This window comes from Cavia porcellus, unplaced genomic scaffold, assembly GCF_034190915.1.
Source record: "Cavia porcellus strain 051 isolate PalLab524CR breed Dunkin Hartley unplaced genomic scaffold, mCavPor4.1 scaffold_32, whole genome shotgun sequence".
In the NCBI taxonomy this organism is placed as follows: Eukaryota; Metazoa; Chordata; class Mammalia; order Rodentia; family Caviidae; genus Cavia; species Cavia porcellus.
The window spans coordinates 18,494,463-18,519,880 of NW_026947515.1; the positions used below are offsets into that span (position 1 = coordinate 18,494,463).

Consider the following 25,418-nt stretch of genomic DNA (forward strand, 5'->3'; position numbering starts at 1 on the left):
GGTAGAAGAGGATGCAGACCTTAGGAGCTGTGATTGTCCAGAATCTGGAACCACAAGTATGATGCTCAGGGGCACAAGTTCTGTTTGAGGCCATGGTGAGCACAGAGCAATGAGAATGCATCTGGTCACGTGGAAAATGTTCACTAGGCGCATGAGCAGACTGATTGCTTTCCCGCCATCCTCAGGAAAAGTATATGCAAACTGAACAGGAAAGTTGTTGCTGACGGATAAAGAATGAGTTTCCGCAAAATTGGAACTGAACCCTGGTTCGAGGCAGGTTGGCCTCAAGTTCACTGGTATCTTCATGCCTCAGCTTCCTGAGTGCTGTGATCACAGGCATGCTCCCCTACTCCTGACCTAATAACTTCTTGTCAATGCATGATAGACCTCCTTTAAAAAGGAGTCAGAGATGTGTATGGAATAATGTGAGATCCATACCCTTATATGCTTGACCACCTGTCTCCCTCACCCTGTCACACAGGAGATAAGCCCTGGTGCCAGTTTTGTGTGGGTTCCTCCTCCTCCTCTGCAATTTTTGCCCTGACCAGGTGATGGTTTACTCCTTGCCTGCTGGTTCCTGTTCTTCCCTGTGCATCAAGTCCAAGCGGTTTTTCCACATCAGCACGTTAGTTCCTCTATGCTGCTCTTGCCCTTAGCCTTCCACTGCCTGCAGAGCTTCCACAAAGGGTACCGAGCCAAAGCTTTGGCGCCAGCTGGCAGAGGCTTTCTTTATTCTTATTTGTTAATAATGATGCATTTTGGCCCATTTTTTCTTTGGAATTATTTTTCATTTTCTTGTTGGTTTATAGGAGTCACCTTAGACACAGAGATTTGGGGAAAATACGTTAAAAGTGACTGACAGCTGTTTGCAGTCTCTCTGTTTGAATGTCCACTTTGTATTCTTTGATACTGTGATTTGAGCAACTATTTCTAAGATGATAATATGTAATCTATTAACAGGTGATTTCTTACTGGTTTTTTTTTTTTTTTTTTTTTTGTAGTTCTGTATTACGGGTACCCTTACACCGCTTTGTTTTGTTTTGTGTTTTTCTCTTTTTCCTCTTAAATAAAATTTTTAAAAAAAGTGACTGACAGGCATTATTTATCTAGGAGTTTGGATTGATAGGAAGCTCAGCTTTGGAGGAGAAGGCTCATCTTTAGTGCAAGTGGACTTTCATTTTTTTTTTTTTTTATTGTATAAACTAGGAAGCTGTTTGCTCTGGAAATCTAAAAAACTGCTGTCTTCTCTGTTTCCATATCCCCCAGGTTGCCAGGATTCTTTTACTTATTCTGATAATTCTTTTCCCAGTTACTCAAAGATACAAACTATTTCTCCACAGAAATTTCCAAGGAAATGCTATTCATGATCTTCCAAAAAAGACATGGGAGTCATATCATTGGGCTGAGAAACTGTGAGTATATTCCCTCCAAGTATGTCAGATCACTTTAAGATACTTCTTGGTCCTGAATTTTCAGGTGAATACCTCTGAAAAATGATACTTGCCCTCTTATCTCATATTTACTTGATTGAAATTCTGTGAATGTACTGAAAATTGAATTTGTGGGAATTGGAAGTGTAGCTCAGTAGTGAAACACTTGCTTAGATGTGTGAGGCCTTAGGTTCAAACCCCAGCTCTGCAACTTAATTGTTTTTTAGTTTTATTTTTTTAAGTTTCATAGACACTGTTGGAAATTGTATTGTCTCACTAGTGTGAGAAGCTGAAAGAAAGTATACCTAGATAGGTAGATACAATAGTTAAGAAAGTTATCCTACTGATTTCTCTGATCTCACTGAAGAGAAATCTGTGCTACTATTGTTTGGACAACTGAATGCAGATGTCTTGGACTCTGAGTAACATATAATGTATTTTGAGTAACTGATTTGAAGAGAATAATGTGAGACATATATACAACTCTTGGCTTCTCAATGATTGTTTTGAAATTTTATTTCTTCTCTTTAAAATAATACAGATTTGAAAAAATGAATTAATTTAATTGGTACACTTTAAGCATAATAGCCCCAGGGGATTTGTACCTGCGCATAATATATCTTCATTCTTTTTCCCCACCCCTCCTCTCCCGTCAACCTCTCTTCTGTCTTCCTCTCCTAGTCACAAAAGCTTTAGTTCCATTTTTACTTTTCTCTGGTGATGCTGGTACTGAGGAGCAGTCTCACGACCTTGTGCTTGCCAGGCGGGTGCTTGTACCACTGAGCTGCACCCTGGCGCTCCATGTTTGCTTCCATTCCTCTTTGTTTCACTTCCTTCTTCCCCCCCCCTCTATTTGTCATTCCCCTCCCCATTTGAACATTTTCTTCCCACTTCACTATCATGAGTGTACATTTTGATCCTTATTTCCCCTTGCAGCTTCTCACACCTGAGAAACGGTGCAGGGTGTAAACATGTGTGTCCAATATATTTCACTTAAGGCTACGGTCACAAAATGCAACCATGTACCTAGCAATGTCTCGAGGTTCTCCTTCTTTATGGCAGAGTGGTACTCTGCAGTTATACCCACATCTTCTTTATCTGTTCATCCACCGATGAGCATTTGGGCTGTTTCCAAGATTTAGCTGTTACATATTATGATGCTATAAACAGGAGTGTGTGTGTATTACTGTTGCATGGTGCTTTTATTATTCTTTTGGGAAGATATGAAGAAGAATAGCTGGGTCAAATGGAACATCGAGGTTTAGTTTTCTGAAATCTCCATACTGATTTCCACACGATTATATCAGTCTACATTCCATCAACAGTGGAGAAGGGTTTCTATTTCCCTATAGCTCCACCAGCATTTGTTATTGGTTGATTTCTTGATAATAGTTTTTGTGGGATGAGATGGAGTTTCTCTATTGTATTGTATTGTATTGTATTTGTTTCTTTAGTGCTACTGGAATTGAACTCACAACCTTGGGATTGCCAGGCAGGTACTTACAATACTGAGTGAAATCCCCAGCCCTCAGTGTTGTTTTAATTTGCGTCTGTTGAATGACTGGTAATGTTGAACATTTTTTATATTTTCATGTGCTATTTCTGCTTCTTCATCTAAGATCTGTCTTCACCTCAGATACCCATTTTTCATTGGGCCTTTAAATTTGGCGCAGGGGGCCGAGGATAGCTCAAGCGCCTACCTGGCAAGCGTGCAGTCATGAGTTCCATCCCTGGTACCAAACCAAAAAAAAAAAAAAAAAAAAAATTTGAGGGTCTGATTTTTTTTTTTGAGTGCTTTATATAGTCTAGATATTACTCTTTTGTTTGAGGAACAGCTGGTAAAATTGTTTTTCCTACTCTTTGGGGCACTCTCTCTGTGGTTTCTTTTGTTGTATAAAAGCTTTGTTTGTTTGTTTTTAAGGTAGGGACTTGCTAGGTGGTGCAGGCTGGCCTTGGATTCATTTATGTAGTCCAGAGTGGCCTTGAACTCATGAGGATCCTTCTGTCTCAGCTTTCTGAATGATAAGATTACAGGAATGCACCTCCAAACCTGGCCTGTCAAAGTTTTTTAATAAGGGGTAATCCCAGTTGTTAATTCTTTGTGATATTTCTTTGGTTTTGTACATAAAGTCTGCCTACACCTGTATCTCCAAGATTTCAACCTATTTACCCTCCAATAGATTTAGTGATCCCATTTTAATATTTAGATCTTTGCTTTATATTGATTTTAGTTTAGTGTGTGGTGAATGATATGGGTCTGGTTTTAATCTCTGGAATGCAAAAAGCCTGTTTTTCTTTTTGGTCTTTTTCCTTTTTGTCGGTACCAGGGATTGAACTCACAACTGCCTGCTTGCAGTGCAGGCGCTTATGCTGCTGAGCTAAATCCCCAGCCCCAAAAGCCAGTTTTTCCAACTTCATTTATTAAATAGGCTATCTTTTTCCCCGAGGGTTTTTGGTCCTTTGTCAAAGAGAGGATAACAGAATGTGTCTGGAGTTGTTTCTGCATCTTCTAATCTGTTCCATGGATCCTCATGTGTGTTTTTCTCTACTAGTACCTTGCTGTTTTTATCATAGTAGTTTTGTAGTGTACCTTTTTTTGGTTTTTCATTTTAGGCAAGGCCTCACTATGTAGTCCACGCTGACCTGAAACTTGCTCTATGCTGTGCATATAGCAAGGACCCAGATTGGTCCCCAACTCAAATGAACCTTTTGCCTTAGCCTCCTAGCTGGCATTATGGGGATGCACTAGCATGCCTGGCTATAATATAATTTCACATCAGGGTCTGTGTGTCCCTCTGTATTGCCTTTGTGCCCAGAATTGCTTTCGCTATTTTAGGTCTCTTCTGCTTCCAAATTAATTTTAGGATTGTTTTCTCTAGTTGTTTGACATATGTTACTGTGTTTTGTTTTTGTTTTTATTTTTTTGAGACAGAGTCTTACTAAGTAGTTCAGGCTGGCCTTGAACTCACTATGTAACCCAGTCTGGCCTCAAAATTGTGGCAGTCTTCCTCCCTCAGCCTCCCTAGTGCTGGGATTACAGGTAAGTGCCACCACGTTTGCCTGCTACTGGTGTTTGGGATTGCATTACATCTCTGTAACAATTTTGGAAGTATGGTCATTTTAACTATAATGGTTGTTCCTCCCCACAAACAAGGGATATCTTTTCATTTTCAGATTTTCCTTTTTATGTTTTTCAGAGTACTCTAGTTTTCCATGTAAAGATCTTTTGCTTCTTTTGTGAGATTGATTCTGAAGTATTTCAGTTTTTTTGGATACTGTTATGAAAGGTGTGAAAGCTTTCCCTAATTCCTCTTTCAGTGAGATGGTTGTTTGTGTACACGAATGATACTGATTTTTGAGTGTGGACTCTGTATCCTATGTTACAGAATTTCCTCACTAAATCTAGGAGTCTTTTGGAGTTGTTGGGATCTTGCATTCTGTGTATCATATCAACCACTAATGCTTTAAAGTCTTCCTTCTTCTCTTCCCCCACATTGCCATATTCCAGTGTATGGACACCGAATCTTACAGAGGTTGATTTGCTGCTGCTTGCCAGTCCATCTCCCCGGAAGCCTCGACTGTCATCTTTCTTTACATCAGTTGTAATATCCTGCGATTCTACATTTCATACCTCAAGGTTATTTTGTTTCCCAAACATAGAGGGTTGTCCTTTTTTTTTAAGTTCCTACATAATATTGCACAGTATGTACACATCAGTGCTTAATAATTTCCCTCTTTATATGGATGTTTAGGGTATGTCCAGTTCTCTTTGTTTTATTTTTTTATTAGTACATGACTAATTCCTCACGGGGAGCTGGCATATGCACATAATGTATTTTCTTTCTTTTTCCATTCACGTCTCTTCTTCCTTCCCTCCCACCTCCCTCCATCCTGTCTTGATCCTCTTCCCTTTTGCAAAAGATCTACCTTACTTTTCTGTTGTTATGAGATTAACTACCAGCACCCAAAGTTAAGGAGGGAAGAGGCTTCATTACAAACAGTTTCAGACGTTTCATTCCATGATTGGCTGCCTCCAAAGCAGCTGACACGTGGCGGAGGGGCATTCACAGTGGGAGAAGACAGAAAGAGCAGCCAGAGGGAGGGAGGGAGGACAAGCCTCTTCCTGTCCCTCACACTGTATGCAGGCTCCCTGCTTTAGGGCAGCTTTAGCACTCACACCTTTAATCCCAGCACCGTACTATGAATTAATCACACACTCTAGACTAGATTCAGGTACCTCAAAAATAAGTAAATAAATAACCCCCATGACTGCGTTAGGCTTTAGGGGGAACATCTAGACACAAACCATAGCAAGATCTATCTCCCTCTTTCTTGTGATCTATCTTTTATTTTTCTCTCTATTTATATTTTGGGTTTCTCATAGAAATCGTGCAGTATTCAAGCTTTGGTGTCTGATTGACGTATTGTTTTTAACCGTTCTGGTCTCAGGTGCACCCGCTTTCTTACAAATGATTCAAGCTTATCCTTCTTTATTGGTGTAGAGTAGTACTCCATTGTGCATAAAAATCACATATTAGTGATTTATTTATTAGTGCATGTTCATAGCACATAATGTGTGCATTCCTTTTGGGTATATGTACATAATTTATCTCCATTCCATTTTTTCATCCTCCCCCCCCCTTCTTTACCAATTCTTGATCTTCTCTTGTTTGTATATGCTTGTAAGTACATAATATTTATGTTCCTTGTGGGAACCTGGTACATGCACATAATACATCTTAGATCCTTTTTCCACTTGCTTTTGTTTCCCTCTCTACCTGTTCCCCCCCATCTCTTGATTCCTTCCCCTCCAAGAACAATCTGTTTCCTATTTACTATTATTTGTCTTTTTTTTTTATTTATATTTTGCATTTCTCACATAAGAGAAACCATGTGATGCTTAAGCTTGGGTTTCTGATCTATTTTACTCAGCACTATGGTCTCAAGTTGAATCCATTTTCATACACGTAACTCCAGTTCAACCTTCTTCATGGCAGCGAAGTGCTCCCTAGTGATTAAACACCATATTCTCTTTATGCTTTCATCTGTAGATAGACATACAGGCTGCTTCCAATATTCAGCTATTATGAATGTGCTGCTATAAACATCGGCTTGCATGGGTCATTGTAATTTGCTCTCTAACTCTTGAGAAGGGGAAAAGCTGGATCAAATGGAATTTGTACTTTTATTCTTTTGATGGAATCTGCATATCAGAGTCTCCATATTAGCGATTGGACTAGTTGACATTCTCACCAACAATATAGGAAGGTTTCTTTTTCCCTGCAGCCTTACCAGTATTTGCTCTTGTCCAATTTCTTGATTATGATCATGGAATCTCCATGTTGTTTTGATTTGCATTTCTCTAATGGCCAGAGATGGTGAACAATGTTTTCAAGAATTTATTGACTGTTTTGACTTCTCTTCTGAGACGTGTCTGTTCCTATTAGTTGCCCATTTGTTTTTTGTGGGTCTTTTATTGAGGAGGGTCTCTCCAGCTTTCTTGTTACCTGTATCATTCCATGAACATCCTTGCTCAGGCCTCTTTGTGAACATGGGCAAGTATTTCTGTAGGACAGATACCTAGAAAAGGGATGGTTGGTGTGAAGAACTTTAGTTGCTCTGAGAAACGCTGTGCCAACACACTCCAGGCAGCAGGATCTGACAGTGCTCACTTTCTCACGCTTTGTCACTGCGGCATATTCTTTGTTTCTGAGGATGTTGATTCAGAAACACCTTTTCATCTTCCAGAAATCTCAGCCAAAATTACATCACTGGACTACGTAAGAATTCATTTGAAGGCCTGTCGTCCCTCCAATATTTGTAAGTTAAACATATTTGGTTGTCTCTATATATTTTTTTTATTTTAAAGAGGGTAAAATAGAATAAAACCAGTCAAAACAAACCAGTGTAAAAGACACAGAACTTCAAAACATTACAAAATCAACAATAGTTACCATAATGCCTTTGTTGTCGTCACAACAGCTGTGGATAACTTCAGACATATAGTAAAAATTAAACAGGACAGAACAGAATAGAAACAATCAAAACAAAACCGTGAAGGCAAGAAAGGACTTCAAAACAAGCCTATAGTAAATCCACAATGGCTACCCTAATATGTCCTGCTGTCTTTGAAATAGCTGTCAGTCATATTATTTGAGTTTGAAGTTATCTATAAAATGAGAGAGTTCAAAGCAGACATTGTTCAAAATCTCTTCCAGTGATAAAAGTGCGATTATGTGAGTCTGTGTAGGTTTCAGTCTGTGTCTATCATCAATGAGAAAAATCCCACTTACAGAGGAAAAGTGGTAATAAGACTGTGCATTTACTTGTGCTAACACGGGCCTTGTTTTATTAGTGTTTGGGTGCCATTGGCTTGTACTTATATTTACCCCCGATCTACGGATCAAATTGATTCATACTCTGCATTTTATTCAGCTCATAAGGTAATAGTAGTTTTCATATTTTTAAGTGCTATAAAAGGAAAAGGAAAAAGAATCTATAGTTGTATATTTTATTTATGAAGATCATAAAGGTGATCCTCTTAGAGGAAATATAAACAAGGCTGGTGTCCAGAATATCAAACTTGAATATAATGATTTAGACAAAAATATGTTTTCAGTTTTCAAAATTCAAAAGTCTAGCATTTATTCAGACTTATTAGATATCTAATAGCTACTCAAGGCAACATTTTCCTTTTATTTTTTCTAGAGATGTATCCTGCAATAAAATACAATTTATTGAAAGAGGCACATTTGAACCATTAGTTTTTTTGAAGTTCATGTAAGTTACAAATACAACCTCATAATATATTCAATTTTATAAGCCTTGTTATTACTCGGTTTGAAATTGTATTAATCTCTACCAAAGATTAGTATAAGGATTATCTCACAGGTCAGACAGAGTCATTACAGAGCAGTGATCTTCAATTGGTGTGAATTTGCACCCAGGTGATATTTGGAAACTGTGGCTATTACTATTGACCTCTAATTCTGAGAACCATCGGATAGTGTCCAATAAGACACCACAAAAAACAATTGTCCAGCTCAAAAGGTCACTAGTGCTGCAGCAGTGAAATTCTGTTCTAGAGTAATGGAGATCACTTAAGACAAGTACTTATTAAGCATTCACTCTTTCATATTTAGTGCATTTCAAGTGTAAATATGAAAGTTTAAATTAGAAGCCAGTATCTTCCTGTGAGATTTTTTTAGTAGGTGGAAAAAATATTGATATTTTGTTTCACCATGTACTGTATAAATTGAAATCATCGCCAAGTGATTAATCTCCAGAATTAATATCTTTCTTCTTTGGCTTATGCATTTTTATAGAAATCTTCATTGCAATTTACTAATAGAACTGAATTTTGGAACATTTCAAACATGGCATGGAATGCAGTTTTTACACCACGTGTAAGTAAAATGAATGGCAAACACATGTAAAAATAATCAAAACAAAACTGTAAAAACCAAATCAATGTGTTATTGGTTAGCTGGGTCTGAGTCCTGCACGAACCCTGAGAAGTATGTCTTAGGATTCACTGACTCCTGTCAGGTGAGATCGAGTGTGTTCAGGGAGGTAGGGCCAAAGACTCTGTTCCTTATTTTCAAATGAGGAAACTAGGCAACAAAGAGGCTAAGAGATAACTTTTCTTAGTGACAGGTTCTTACTATGTAGTCCAGGCTGGCCATGTACTCACTGAGAGCCCATGCTGGCCTCAAACTCATTTGTCCTGCTTCAACCTCTTGAGCGCTGGGATTATAAGCATGTGCGACCATGTGCGGGTTGACTTGTGCAACTTCCGGGAAGCCTGCTCTGTATTTCCAGATACTGATATTTGGCATGAGCAGTACGAGGTGTTGCAGGCACTGCCCAAGTAACACTCAAATTAGCACTGCAGAGAGCTCAGAGGTGTGGTTCTGACAAGTGAATGGTTCTTAAAATTCCACTTTTGAGTTTAACTCTGATTCCTTCTCACATGCAGAGTTCTGTTACATTGTATGCAATACAGAGCTTCAAAGAACTATGTTTAATGCTCTGTTCTCCAAAGAACAAAAGGTACTGAGTCCCAGAACCTCCTCAGTGGAAAAGCAGAAAGAATTCCTCAGAACCTGCTGTCAATCAGTTCCCTCCCCAACCACCCAGTATGTTATGTTTCAGAAAGTATGGGCCTCTGAAGTTATGAATGACCTGTAGGCAACAGGAACCTTGGAGATGTGCAAAAGATGCTGTTTATGTTAAGTTGTAGTGCAAAAAAATGTATAGAGAAAACAAGTGGTTCTAGGCCAGTGGCAGCAAACCTAAGCAGTGAGGGTTTTATTCACTTTCAGCTGAAAACTTCTGTGATGTTTTCTGTCCTGAAGGGGATTTTAGACTCAAGTTGAAAATTCCTCTCTGCTGAGAAAGACCTGTCTTGTGGGTCAGAGCTCCAGGTTCATACACTTAATTTTGAGTTCCCTGGAGAGAGGTTTAGGATGCACCTGGAGCTGGTTAACTCCACCTGAATTCTCAACTGTAGTGACCTCCCCTTGTCAATCTGTTGATTCTCAACTTGGGAGAACAAGGACAGTTTGCTTTTGAAGCAAAGTTGGGGTGGAGGGTGGGTTAGAGAAGACATAATGGAGAAGACAGCAACTTGTTCCATCTGCTTTGAAGGTTTTCCTAACAGAAAGGCAGTTGCTTTCTGGAGATGAGAAAGTGAGAGCCAACTAGTATTGGACATTAACATTCATATCATTTGATCCGGAGGGAGCTGTGCCTCTCAAGCTATTTTACAGTTACTTTGGTAGATTTGCACAATTAGTACTTGTGGCATGTACCTGTAGTTCCAGCTATTTAGAATGCCGAGGCAGGAGCATCATTTGCTCTCAGGAGTTGAGAGCCAACCTGGGACATACTGAAGGCTTAGAAGTGTTGGGTCATATATAACTCAGTTTACCTTTTTGAGGCACCCATGAACTGCTTGCAAGTGGCTGTGACACTTTACATTTTCACCTACAATAATGTGGCTTCTAATTTCTCCATCTTGGTCAGCACTTGTTATTACCTGTCTTTTAATTATGGCCATCTTAGTCAGTGTAAACACTCATTGTGGCTTTCACTTACATTGGAGACTGATGAGACATTACACATCTTTGCATGAGAATACGGGCCATGTACCTTTTTTGAATACTACTTTCAAATCCTCTCCCCATTTAATCCTTATGTATCTTTTTACTGAGTTGTAAAGGTTCTTTATACATTCTGGATATTCTGTGTATTAGGCCTTTATCAGACGTATGATTTATAAACATGTTCTACTGGTGGCTGACTTTTTATCATTTTACTGGTGTCCTTTGACACACAAACATTTTGTAGTTTGCCTTTGTTTTGTGTAAAACTGGGGGTCGATCCTTGGGCCTCTGCATTGAGCTACATCCCCAGCCCTTTCTCTATTAGGATCTCCTTAAGTTGCTAAGCTGCTCAGGCTGGGATCTAACGTTCAATCTTCCTATTTCCCAGAGTACTAAGGTTACAGCCAGGAACCACTACACCCAGCTATTTGTAAATTTTTTGGGAGATAGGCATGCATCACCAAGCCCAATTGAAGCACAAAATTTTAATTTTCATAAAATCTTGTTTATTTTCCCTGTAGTTAAAACTCTTTGTATCATACATAAGAAATTGTGGCCTAATACAGTTACCAACATTTGCTCTTATATTTTTTTCTAAGAGTTTTATAGTTTAAGCCCTTACATTAGGTTTTTGCTATATTTTGTATCAGTTTTTATATATGGGTTAGGGATTTGGTTACATTGTTTTTCTCTCTCTCTCTTTTTTTTTTTTTTTTTAAATCAGTACCGGGGATCGAACTCACGACCGCCTGCTTGCAAGACAGGTGCTTATGCCACTGAGCTAAATCCCCAGCCCGTTTTTCTCTTCCGTTTTGGATTTTTTATTTCACTTTTTTGTTTTACTCTTTATTATTTTCTTCTGTCTTGGGCTTAAGTTACTATTCTTTTTCCTACTATATTCAGGAGAATTTTACATTATTGGCGAGAATTTTTAATATTTGCATCTGGGTGTGTATCTTTCCCTCTGCACAATGCTCTAACCAGGTCCTAAGTGTTGGTGGTATATGACTTCATTTGCATTGATGTTGAAGTATTTACTGATTTCCCTTGTGACTTCTTTTTGACTCCTTAGTTGCCTATATGTGTGTCATTTCTGTATTTATGAATTTGCCAGACTTTTTCCTATTGTAGCTATGATCTCAGCCTGTGTTTCTCTGGATCAGTTGATTGCTTACGGAGGTGGAGAGGGGCTCAGCTCTTTTTGTCTCCCAGCCCGCAGGGCTGCCTCAGGCTCTTAAGGAGGAGCTGACTTTTTTCTCCTCCCAGTGGCCCATATGGCTGCCACGGGCTCACAAGAAGGAGCTGGCAACTCAGGATAAGTTAGATAACCTCTCTGTGCCTCAGTTTCCTCACTTGTAAAGTGGGGGTAATTTTAATATCTACCACTTAGGATTACTATGAGGCTTCAGTATAAAATATTGAACATAACTACTGTTACTAATAGTTACTATTCTTAAAGCATTCTGTAGAAGTATAACTTACATTTCCTGAGTAGATTTAACCTCAACATAGATTTTCCTTTCCTCATATTTCTTTTGTTGTTGTCTGCTTACTGTAAAGAATTGAAAACAAATTATATTCCAGCATTTTGAAGTAAAAATTTGCGTCACGATGAATATAGCCAGGCACAGTGGTAATTGCCTGTAATCTTAGCACCTGCCAGGTTAAGGCAGAAGTATTACATGTCTGAGCCCAGCCTGGGAAAATTAGAGAGAATTTTTCTGAAAATAAATGTAAGAATGGCTAGGGATACAGCTTAGTGCAAAGGCTCTGGGTTCAATACCTGTGTTTGCAGTCTCCACACAGGAGCCTGAGGTTGCAACAGTGCTTGATCCTAGGAGTTTGATGCTAGTCTAGGCCAGATTATATCTCTTAAAAGGCATGTGTGCATGGGAGCATGCATGTGTGAATGTATTCATTTCATTGATATGAAAAGAGAATTTTATATATTCAGCGAACATTTATTAAAAACCTAGTAAATTTTAGGCACTATGTCAGGCATTAACGTGATACAGGAAAACAGATGGGAGTAATAGAGCAAATATGGCTTTAATTACCTCCCCCTTGTTACAGTTTTTATCCAAATGTCCTCCAAAAGCCTCCCTCAGTCCTAGGTGGAGCTTTGGGAGGTGATTGGATGATGGGGGTGTTATAGCTGAGGTGGGGCTCAGAAGAAGTGGGTCACAGGAGTGTGGTGTGGATGGGTTATCTTCCTCCTGCCTCTTCCCTTCACTCTGTGCTTCAGGATTGCTGGGCTGTGAGTGTCTCTCCTCCACTCAGGCCCTTCCACCAGGCTTTCCTGCCTTGGAGCTGGCGATGCCCTGGAACGTGAGCCAAAATAAAGGCTTTTTCCTTCCTTGTGCGGCTGTCTGATATGGTCTCCTTCATGAAGAAAAGTTACTAAGACCCACCTCTTAGATGTTTAAAACTTTTTTCTTTGACTCTAAACCAAGGAATTGCACCCCTCCCCACATAACTGCCTTTTTTGTCATTGTTGCTGAGACAGGGTTTCACTATGTAGTTTCAGCTGATCTTGAATTCACTGTGTAGCCCAGGCTGGCCTCAATGTTCATGTCTCAGCCTCCTGGGTGCTGGGATTACAGGTGTGTACCACCATGCCTAGCACATGTTTTTTCTCTTAGTGAATCAGACCATGATTTTATTTAAATTTCTAAAGATGAAAGGCAAGCCGCTTGAGTTATGAAGGATGCTAACTATAGAATTTCCTGTAGGGTGAAGGTTTCTTATCAGAGCAGTCAATTTTAGGGTTTTTGTTCTTTCACATATTTTTCCTTTTTTATCCATGCTATTCAATATTTTTGCCTCCCTCTTTCTCATTTCCACCTTATCTTTTAGAGACCTATTTGACCCCCAAAGAAAGAACGCTTTCTGAATTCTAAGGGTTATTACATGTGTAGTCACAGAAAATGCTTTTTTACCATGTAAGTTCTATACCAAAAAAAAAAAAACCTTTTCATGTAACCTCAGGCATAGTGAAATTTTAATTCCATTGTGCCTTTCAGAATTCTCAATCATAATCCTCTGTCAGCCATTGAGGACTCATCTCTTTTTCAATTACCAGCCTTAAAATATTTGTAAGTATTCTATTCCAATAATTGTGTAAATGTAATATAACTTCTGTTCTTCTTGCTTCCTTTCATCAGTGGTTAAGTATTGTATCTTGATTCTGAAAGTCATAATTTTAAGTTTAATTTGAATTTTAACGCAGCTATTGAAAAAAGTTATTGGAAAGAAAATAATTAAGATATATAATGGGTAAGGGAGCTGGCAGGGGTAGAGAGCACTGTTGAAGAACACAGTAGAAATGGAACATATAAACGGAGGCAGACTCATCATTTACCTCAAAAGCATAGTGGCATTGTTACTAAAAATAAAAAACACACATAGAGGTGACTACAATATAAAACTGAAAAGTAAGATGATGATTTCAAAAAGGTATAGGCTCTACTACGGAATGTTAGTCATTAATTTGATAGTGCAAATATTAAAGTTGAACTTTTTCATGAAAAACTCTGGGATTATATTTTGTGATAAAATCATGTGCTGGCTTGTTAATGGGGAAAATTGAACTAACCACACTTTCTTGAAATACCTGTGTAAGTACAGAGTATTTGTGTCGGGATTCCTCATGACTGACTGAGCTTTCTTTTTCAGAGACTTAGGACAAACACATGTCCCACTTACAGCGCTTGAGAATATAATCACAATGGCTCTAGGACTGAAAACACTGTGAGTTAGCTTTGTTTTTCTTAAATTTATTTGACTAAGGTATTTTGGTTAGTTTTTTAAGGAAATTATTTTGGTTTATTAGGATAGCTGTGTATTCCATTAATGATTCCATTGCGTACAGGAGGAGGGCGAGTGCACAATACATCTCAATTTCTTTCTCCACCTCTTTCTCTTCCCTCCCTGCCCCTTTCACCCTTTCATCTCTTGGTGGTCCTTATTTTTTTGCTATGCGTTTGTACATAATGCTTGCACTTTTGTACGGACTTGGTGCGTGTATAAAACACATCCCAACTTCTTTGCATCATCCCTTACCCCCCACTTCTTGACTGCCTTCCCCTCTGAGAACAATCTGTCTCCCTACTTCCTATTATCTATCACTTACTTTGCTCTTTCTTTTAACTCAGTTTCACACTGGAGGAAAGCAATGTGATATTAAGCTTCTGTGTCTGATTTCTTTTTTAATAAACTAAATTTTATAACAAAATAATAGAATATTAAAAGTTAATATATTGTGTATTGTTTTCTTCAAAGTAGTTATTCAGAGTACCAGATATAGGCATAACGAATTCTCCAAAATGGTATTAGCATGGCAGTTTCTTTTCAGTGAACTACAAGAAACTAGTATAACTATCTTATATATATATTTTTTCTTTTCCCTACCCTCCTTTCCCTCTGCCCCCATCGTGGCTCCTCTTTCCTTTCAAATCACTTCTCATTTCATAACATGTATTGCACATTGTGGTCCTTATTTACTCTTTGTTTCTCACACCAGAAATACAATGTGATGTTTACATCAATGTGATGTTGATCTGATTTACTTCATTTACATGCAGGGTCTCAAGCTGCATACATTTACCAATAAAAGTCTCCAGTTTATCTTTCCTTATGACTGAATAGTGTTCAATTGTATAACAACAGCACATCTTTTTAACTCATTCCTTGGCTGATAAGCATTTGCATTGTTTCCAAGATTTTGCTATTATAAATGTGTTCTTGTATACATGGCTACACGTATATCACTGTGGTATGATGTTTTCAGTTCTTCTGGGATGTTACCCAGAAGGGGATTTGTTGGGTTGAATGGGAGCTCCAATTCAAGAGAGGTTTTTTTTTTTTGTGTGTGTGTGTGTGTTTTTTTTTTTTTTTGAGGAACCTCCACACTGATTTCCACAGTGGTTGCACCAGTCTACACCAAAGTGGAGAATGGTTCCTTTTCCTCTAGAGCCCCTCCAGCATTTGTTTTTGCTTGACTTCTTGATACTAGCCATTCTTTCAGGGGTGAGGTGTAATCTCAGTTTTGTTTTAATTTGCACCTCTCAAATAACCAGTGATGCTGCTGAACATTTCTTTCTTTCTTTTTTGTTTTTGTACTGGTGATAGAACTCACTACCTCGCTCTTGCCAGACAGGTGCTTACACTGTTGAGCTAAATCCCTGGCTGAACATTTTTTTATGTTTATTTGCCGTTCGTATTTCTTCATCCGAGAAGTGTGTGTTCATCTCAAATGCTCATTTTTGGATTGGGTCTTCAAATCTGGGAGGATTTTTTTTTTTTTTAGTTAGTTCTTTATAGGTTCTCAACAGTAATCTTTTGTCTGAGGAACAGTTGGCAAACATTTTTGTCCCACGTTGCAGGTTATCTCTTCTCTGTATTGGTGGTTTTCCCTGCTGTGCATAAGCTTTTCAATAAGATGAGATCCCACTTGTTGATTCTTTGTGATAGTCCCCGTGCAATTCGGGTTTTGTTCATGAAGTCTCTGCCTAACAAATGTCTTCAAGAGTTTTACTACTTCTGTCTTCCAGAAGATTTATTGTTTGTTTTAATATTAAGATCTTTGATTCATTCTGATTTAGACTTAGTATATGGTAAAAAATATGGTTCCAGTTTTACTCTTTAGGAGATGTAGAGCTAGGTTTTCTAGAACAATTTATTAAAGAGGCTTTCTTTCAGTGAATTTCTTTGGCACCTTTGTTAAAGACAAGGTGGCTTAGTGTATCTGGAGTTGTTTCTGCATGTTCTATTCCAATTCCATTGATCTTCAGGTCTGTTTTTTGCCAGTACCATGCTGGTTTTATCACATTAGCTTTATAATATAATTTCAAGTCAGAGACTGTGATTCCTCCTGCCTTACCTTTGTTGCCGAGGATTGCCTTGCTACTCTAGTCTCTTCTGGTTCTAGATGAGTTTTAGGATTGTTTTCTTTAATTCTGTGAGATATGCTACTGGAATTTTGATTGGGAATGCATTGAATCTGTTTTGGAAGTATGGTCATTTTCATTATATCAGTTCTTCCAACCCAAGACACTGGGATAGCTCTCCATTTTGAACATTCTTTTCATTCTGCTTTTCCAGAGTACTGTATTTTTCAATATTGAGGTCTTTGATATCCTTTTAGACTCTTTCGAAGTCAACATTCTTCTTGTGCACTCCCAACCCTGAGTGAGACTTTGAGGTTGAAAAGAGATGCTTCGGGGCTGGGAGTTTAGCTCAGCGGCATAAGCACCTGCCTTGCAAGCAGGCGGTCGTGAGTTCGATCCCTGGTACCGATAAAAATGAAAAAAAGACCAAAAAAAAAAAAAAAAAAGAAAAGAGATGCTTCTGAATGAAGGAACACATTCCTGTCACTCAGCACTAATCTCCAGGACCTTCATGTGAGGCCCACCACACACACTGCTGAGCTTACCCTTCTCTGGGGACCCCTCTCTCCCTCCTATTTACTCACAATATTCAAAAGCTGCAGTGGCTGTTGGCTTCCTACCCAGCCGCACAGGCTGCCTCCCGCACTCCTTCCTGCACCACGCTGTGGAGCCTCGTCCTGCCTCTTTACCATTCAAGGAGCCGCTTTCCATTAACTCAGATCTCTGTGTCCTGTCTGCAGGATCTTACCGAGCAATATGGTCTGCTGCCTCTGCCAGTTTAAAAATGATATTGAGGTGGTCGGCAAGACAGTCAAGCTACATTGTGACAGCACATGTGTGCTTCACACGACTCAGTGTGGTGAGTCTATGCCTGATGATATTTTTACTTATATTTTGCTTTTTAATTTTAAATGGTGATGATAAGATTGTAAACTAATGATATAACTGTTTTACACTTATTCATTCATCAGAGTTAAGCCTCATAAAGTTTTGAAGTGGTCCCCTGCAGACAGGTTCTCAGTTAGTACCGCATGTTGCAATAACAAAACTGTTCCATATTCAAAGGACTCAGAGGAAGGGCTGGAAGGGGAGGGCACACCATGCTTGGCTGCACACCATGCACAGTGCTTGCTGTCTGGTGCTTTGCCTTCCAGTGAAAACTTAATTCATAAAGTGAAATGCAGTTTGTAAGCTGATTTATGTACTCAGGGGCTCAAGTTTCCTCAACCTTGGGGCACATGGAGATCACTTTTGTCTTGTTTTTGCAATTGTGCAAAAGATTATTTTGTTTAAGGCCCAGGAGTTTCTAATTGCATAACCAGAAACTGCTTCCTGTCTCTTCTAAGGGAATGCAGGGTTCTTCCATGCCCAGACTGTCCTACACTGTGCTCTTCCTGGGTCTCACATGACTCAGGTGCATTTAAGGATTTTTCTGTATGTCAGGTTTATTAGCTCTTGCTTCATGCTTGCAACATGTGACTGCTTTCACATCCAGAGAGTTTGAATACAGATGTCTACCAGTGATCTGGGACAAATCATGAATAATGGCACTTTGCTCTTTCTGAAAAGGCAATGTTGCTTGGCTTTTAAAAATAATTTTTTACTTACAATATTACTCCTTCATTCCCTAGAAATACAAGCAAAGGAAGAATTTCTTAACTCTGTTTATAGACAAGGAAAGCAAGATTAGAGATGTCATGTGCTAGAGCCTCATGCCAGCCCTCTGCCCCCAATTCTGGGTTCTCCAGAAGCCCATGTTCCTCTGTGGTCATGATCTTAACTCCTCCTCTGGCCCTCACCACCACCACAGTCACTTATTCTTCTGGAAGAGAAAACAGGTTACAAGTCCATGACTTTCGTATCATCAGTAGCTTCAGATGCTTAGAAATATTAGAACAGAAGTGAACGTAGGGCAGGCATCTGATAGAAACAGTTTTTACTCCTTGTACGCTAAGACCTTAAATCACGTTTGTCCAGAAATTGCTGTTATTCTGAAAATGTATTGTGCATTACTCCACACAGGCATAAAACCAAGCAAATTAAAAGTCTCTGAACCTACACCCCAGGTCCCTGACCCAATTTAAGAAAAGAACCAGAGCAGGACAGTATTTGGTTCTGGTAGAGTCTTTCGTTATGGAGCCTAGGACATGTGAGAGCAGGGCCAAGTGAAGGTATGTGGTGAACAGGTGGAGAGAACACTTTGGCTCACTGTCACAGGAGGACTGTCCTTCCTCGTGGTCATCTGTGACAGTAGCGAGAACACGACACACCGAAGAGGTGGAGCGAGGAATTCCTGCGCTCCCTCTGCACCTGCGGTGTGATGTTATGGTATACAGAATCTGAGCAGGCGTGGAAGGGCTGCAGAGAGGGCTGCTGAGTGGGGACGTATTGGCCAGCATTTGGCCTTTTATTAAGTATCGATTATTTGGCTAAGTTAAGTTGCTGTACCCTACACTATGGAATGTTCTGAGTAGGTAGTCATGGTAGCAAGAGAGTTCTTTTTCTCTTGCTTTTTAAAAAAATTTTATTTTAAAACAAACAAAAGACTAAAAACGATGGTACAGAGTTTCAAATCAATGTAACTGGAGAGTAAGAATGGCTACTATATTCTGTATTGTTATCTTCAAAGTAGATACTCAGATCATAAGATAAAGGTATGAAAAACGATCAAACAATGAAAGTGCAAACTGTTATTTTGAGGAACAGAGATTAGTAGTATAAATATCTAATATATATATTTTCCCTTCTTTATTCTCCTTGCCCCATAGCAGTTGTTCTTTCCTTTTGAGCAGTTTCATCCTCTTTCACTTTCACAGTATCTAGCATATATTTTGGGTCTTATTAAGTCTTTCAGCTTTTTACACTGAGGAGACAATGCAGAGTTTATACACATGTGAGCCTGATTTATTTTACTATAGCCTCTAGTTGCATTCATTTACCTATAAAAGGCTCAAGTTTGTCTTTTTCCATAGCTGGGTAGTATTCCATTTGTAAAAAAAAAATACCCCATATGTTTTATCCATTCGGTGGTTGATGGGCATTTGGGTTGTTTCCAAAATTTAGCTATTACAAATTGAGCTGCTATAAACATGGGCACATGTATATTGCTGTGGTATGATGTCTTCAGTTCTTCTGGGAAAATACTCAGAAGGAGATTAGCTGGATCGAGTGGGACCTCCAAACCTAGGTTTTTGAGGAATTTCCACACTGACTTCAGCAGGAGCTGAACCAATCCTGCACTCCTACAAGCAGTGGAGAAGTATTCCTTTTTCCCCACAACTCTTCCAGCATTTGTCATTGGTTGACCTCTGGATATTCAGAGCCATTATTTCTGGAGGGAGATGGAATCTCAGTGTTATTTTAATTTGCATTTCTTGAATGACCAGTGATGTTGGACATTTCTGTATATATTTATTTACCATTTGCTCTTCTTCATCTGAGAAGTGTGCATTCATCTTAGATGCCCATTTTTTGGATTTGGTGTAAGTTCTAGATAGAAGTTGTTTGTCTGAGTTGGTTAAAATCACTCTTGTTTTCTCATCAGATCTCATAAATCTTTCATTGCTTTTTCACTTTCCTGTTACATGTTTCATAGTTTTAAGTTTGCGTTTCTTTTTTGTCTCTTCCAAATGGTACTGAAATACTTACCGACTGCTAACTTTGATTGGCATCATTAGCTGTGGGCTGACAAAAAGCTGGCTATTCAGTCTCCCTTGATTGAGAGCAGTCTCTTTTTTTCTGACAGTGGGACAAGCCCTCATAGAGAACCTTGAAGAAGCCTTGATGAAGGTGTTACAAGCCCGAAAGATGAGCACCAACACTATGCTGACTATCAAGCCAGAAAAGGCATCTTCAAAAAGGGGTGGTTTGCACTTGTCAGGCCTTGTGAAAAAGCAGCTAGACACTAATGATGAAAGTGATATTACTAAAACAGCTAGCTTCACACTGCCATACTTCCTAGAGGGAAATCTAGAAGACACAGAGAAAACAATATTACCATTCCTTCGTCTCCTTCTTTCAAATACACAAAATGGAGATAATTCCTTGGCTTATTTGGAAAACAGTATGAGAAACTCCTCTGCTCAACTTGGATCTGGCAATTTGAGTCTCAAAGATAAACTGAAGACGTTACATTTTCTCCAAAAGTTGTTAAATGCAAAAATTCAGGAAATATTAGATGACACAAAAAAGAAAGAGAAAACTGTCATGCTTATGCCATCTAGGAATTTAGATCCCCAATTCAGACTCCAAATCTTTGCAAACAAAGTGGAAAGTCCTGAAACACAGGAAAACAGCCTGGCAGAGGTGGAGGGTGAAAGGAAAATGCTTCCAAGCTCTAAGACCCTTCTCAAGGAGCTGAAGCATCCACAACAAAGTGTTTTCAAGGAAGAAAGGAAACAGAAAGCCGGGGATAAGTGGGCTGCCCAGCCATTCTTAGAAGATGTCACCAAAGAGGGAAGCCTAAGGAGATTCATCCCACAGGAGGTGGGGCAGCATCAGGGGATGCCAAGACCCAGGAAGTTCGTGGAAAACTCTTTCCGCATAGAGCCCTCCCTCACAGACAAACAGAAAGTAACAGCTTCTTCTTTCCTAAAACATCCCTCCATGGACACATCTCCTTCCATCCCTGCCAAAGCCCTGCCCAAGGTGAGAAAGAGAGCAAATGATTTCAACTACATTTTGGATTTACAAAATGCAAATGCTAGAGTTAAAACCACAGAGGGTACAAAACCAGTCTTACATCCTGGAAACCCTCACCACTTTCACAAAACTCATTCTCTCATGGCCCGGGGAACACCCAAGGCCAAGCTGAGTGACAAGTTGAGAAAGCAAAACACACACAGTAGACAACCGCTTGTAAAGAGGTCTCAATTCTCAGCAGTGAGGACTCTCACCAGTTTCCCATCAGGATCGTTCTTCTCATCTTCAGGAGAGCCCAGTTTTCAGGAGACTCCTGTTTCAGAATTATATGCTCCTTCAGAACTTTCTGTAGAAAGCACCCCTGTAGAAAACCATACTGCAGCAGATACTTTCAAAGGAGCAGATTTTGCGTTAAGCATTAGTGTGCCAGAAGAAACTATCTCCAAAGACACAACTCACAAGAATCATTCTGCTGCATACTCTGCCGTGACTGCATTCAACCTAATACCAGCTGTGAACTACACAACAAAGGCACAGTGGGAACACCCCAACATGGGCACTGACTCACCGCTCAAAGACTTCACCCCCCTGTCGCTGTCATCCTCACATGATCAGTTTGAGATTTACATAAATCAGCAACTCTGGCCCCTCATCCCCAACAATGACATCAGAAGGCTGGTTTCTCTTGTTATCAGGAATTTATTGGACTGCTCTGAGACCCAAGTGCAGTTGGCCTGTGCCAAGCTCATCTCCAAGACAGGCCTCCTGTTGAAGCTGTTCAGTGAGCAGCAAAAAGCCAAGGTGTCCAAGGCCCAGTGGGATGTGGAGCACTGGACAAATGAGAATTACATCATTCAGAGCACAGAAGACAAGAATGAAGAGAAGGAGCAGCAGTCAAGAGAGGTGAGGACAGCTGCCCAAAATGAGGGTCTGCTGTGAAGCACAAAAGGGCCCCCATGTCTGTACTTTGTCCTGGCCACGTAACTGTGGTCAGGATGGTGATCTCCACCCTGCTCCTTGAGAGAAGGAAGATGACCTGGCATATAAGATAAACTAGAAAGGAACATGCATAATACTATTTGTAACATGGTCCACCGCATATGTTTTTATCGCCTTGCAAACTACTCCCCTGTAAGAATTTGATTTGAATAGTCAGCTGTCATCTGTCCCACCTTTGTTACTTAACAAAAATTTCTCTCTCTCCTTCCTCTTTTTCCTCCCTCCCTGTCTCATCTATTTGTCTCTCAGCTCACAGTAGAAGTTCCAGGATTCGGCTATAAGAACAAACTGATCTTGACAGTATCTGTGACGGGAATAGGGATCATTGTGTTGATAATTTTCTGTCTCATTGAGGTAAGCATCACAATTACTTCAGGCTTCCTGGGAGGACTCTTTCCTATTGAGCAAACTCTCTTTTCCTGTATTAATACTGAACTACCTGACTTTATTCCAGCTGTTATATAGTTTGAGTTCTGAATCTGGTAATATTACTGGGTTTTGAGGTACTGGGAACCCCATTTAGAGATTTTTTTTCTAGGTTCCTTCTGTCCTGTGAAAGAATTGGTCAAGACAGGAACAAATGTCGTGACCTTTAAATTTATTAAAGGTAGGAACAGAAACATGCTCTGCAGAGTGCAGGTTAGTTAAAAGTAGGGGAGAACAGACTGCACTGAAAGAGACACAGTGGCCATGAGGAAAATGGCTGCTCTCCAACCTTGACTGTCTTATCAAAAAAATGCTTGATTTCTCTGGGGGCTGGGGATTTAGCTCAGCGGCATAAGCGCCTGCCTTGCAAGCAGGCAGTCGTGAGTTTGACCCCTGGTACCGATAAAAAGGAAAAAGACAAAAAAAAAATGCTTGATTTCTCAAGAGAAGAAATGAAGATAGCACTCTCTGATTGGTTCCAAGTGCAGGGCTTTGAAAAATGTTCTGTACTTGTGTCCCAGAACTCTATGGTTGACAGGAAATACCCACTTCCTTCCCCAGTCAGCTTGCTGTGCCTTAGTCCTCTCCTTAATTTTTTAAAACAGAGGATAAAACAATAAAACCAATTAAAACAAACCAGTGTGAGAGATACAGGACTTTAAAACAATACAAAATCAACAATAGTTACCATAATGCCTTTTGATATCTTCAAAATAGCTGCAGATAACTTCAAACATAGTAAAAATCAAACAGAACAGAACAGAACAGAATAGAAACAGTAAAAACAAAACAATGAATGCAGTAAAGGACTTCAAAACAAGCCAATAGTAAATCCAAAATGGCTACCGTAATGTATCTTGCTATCCTTGATATAGCTGCTCCTGCCATCAGATCTAACATAAACAAAAGAGAATAAAACCCAACACAACAAAACAATGGGAATGACATAGGACTTCTAAAACAAGACTACAGGGAGTCAACAATGGCTGCAACCCTCAGAAGGAGGGTTGGGGATGCCACACAGTGTACTGCTATCCTGTGAACCTGTGATCAGACCACTGGCCACTGGCCCTAGACCTGCAATGTTAGTGAAATGGACCAAAGCACCACAGGCATCCAACTGCATTTCACCTCCACCGTTATCATCACAGCCTGTATTTCTCTGGGTAACCTCCTGCTTACGCGATAGGAGAAATACTTCTTGATTGCCAGCCTGCACACCAGAATTGACTAGGGTCCATCTGTTGTAGCCCAGTCGCAGACTGGGCTTGCTCGCTGGTATGGCCTTGTTCTCTCTCCCCCTAGTCCATGAATGGTACTGAGTCATGGAGAGAGGCTTGGTTCTGGCCATTCCTAGTCTGGTGGCAGTCCCCATATGGCACTATTTCCCAGACTGGGCTTACTCCCTGGTGTGGCCTTGTTCTCTTCCTCGAGTCCACGAATGGGGAGAGGCTTGGGTTTGACTATTTCCAGTCTGGTGGCAGCCCGCACATGGCTCTGGTTCCTAGATTGGACCTGTTTGCTCAATTCCTACAATTTTTATGGATGCTTTGGAATTTGATTTATACAATTTTGGAAAAAGATGAACGTTTGTGAGGCAAGGATGGCAATGGTTGTGTTTGTCACCTGACGCAGTTTGCAAACAAAAAGAAATTTTGCCAAATGCTTCTTTGTAGAAACCAACTTATTAGAGCCCCAAAGCATTTGTGAGCTAAGGTCCTGCTGTATTATTCATCTGCACAGCTCATAGCCTCTTTTTTTATCTGGAGTACAGTTAAGTGGCCAAGTTGAGCTGGATGTCTCACCATGACAGGTCAAAGTTCGGGCTGCACTCAAGATTGGGATAATCCTGGTTCAGTCTCCTCCAGCCCTAGGGTCAAAGGCACGTGCCACTATGCTTGGCTTTGTTCTTCACGTTAAAACAATGCTGTTTAGATTTCTATTAGTTTTTTTATCAAATTAAGAATGTTTTCTTCTTTTAAGAATTTTTATTAGGAATTACTAGTTGAATTTTACCTAAAATAGCCAAAAAGATGTATTAAGTGCCTGAGACTGGTGGCATATGCCTGAAATCTCCCATCATTCTGGGAGGCTGAGAAAAAGGCAATGGGCCATTTGCAAAGATTTCTCAAAAATACATATAAACAATATATATTATAATAATATATAATAAGTATAATAAATATTTAATATATATTTGAGGAATTCTCAGAACACACACACACACACATACACACACATTGGAAACACTTCACTACAAAGGCCCTGAGTTCAATTCAAGTGCTGGACAAAAAACAAACAGATTGTGCCAGCTGCACAAGAATTTGAAGTAGGTGCTTTGGGAAAGTCAATGAACTATGATTAACAGGGCCAAATTCTAGTTTTCAGAAATGTTATCATGTCACTCAGATAAAATTTTGTTTTGCTTTGTATTTTGAGACAGGGTCTCACTATGTAGCTGAGGCTGGCTTTGAATTCACCTTGTCTCTAGTTCATGTTGATCCTCCTGCCTCAGTCTCCAGCACACTACCATCCCCGACTAAATAAGATTTAGATAAAGAAAAGGAACAAGTGAAGAATGGGAGGTAGTGGTCTTGGTGTTGGATACTCATGACTGTTTACCCCCACAACAGATTTATTCCCAAAAACGGGCTTCAGAGGAAAATGAAGAAGAGTCCTCAAGGTAAATATGATTTTTAAAGGAAAACTTCAAAACCAGAACTAAAACCACAACCAAGACCAGGACCAAAATTAGAATCAGAATTAGAACTAGGGCTAGAGGAGGACTTAGAACTCATCTATGCTTAAATACCCCAATGTCACGGTGCACGGCCCACCTGCAGCACAATAACCCTCCCTCCCCCTGATGCCTCCCCTCACTGCAAAGAAGCTGAGATGAGCGGGACAAGCAGGGAGACATCTGCTGC

The 25,418-nt window shown here is 39.7% G+C and overlaps 1 protein-coding gene across 1 annotated transcript in view; it reads left to right on the forward strand.

Annotated features, from left to right (window-relative positions):
• LOC100732189 (leucine-rich repeat-containing protein 37A3-like) overlaps window positions 1–25,418 on the forward strand; it is a 44,414-nt gene that overhangs the window by 16,689 nt on the left and 2,307 nt on the right. Inside the window, exons 8-14 of the mRNA XM_063242680.1 lie at window positions 12,709–12,794; window positions 13,561–13,632; window positions 14,213–14,287; window positions 17,166–17,284; window positions 20,171–21,969; window positions 22,315–22,419; window positions 25,125–25,174. Coding sequence (XP_063098750.1) covers window positions 12,709–12,794; window positions 13,561–13,632; window positions 14,213–14,287; window positions 17,166–17,284; window positions 20,171–21,969; window positions 22,315–22,419; window positions 25,125–25,174 — 2,306 coding nt within the window. The remainder of the gene's footprint in view (window positions 1–12,708; window positions 12,795–13,560; window positions 13,633–14,212; window positions 14,288–17,165; window positions 17,285–20,170; window positions 21,970–22,314; window positions 22,420–25,124; window positions 25,175–25,418) is intronic.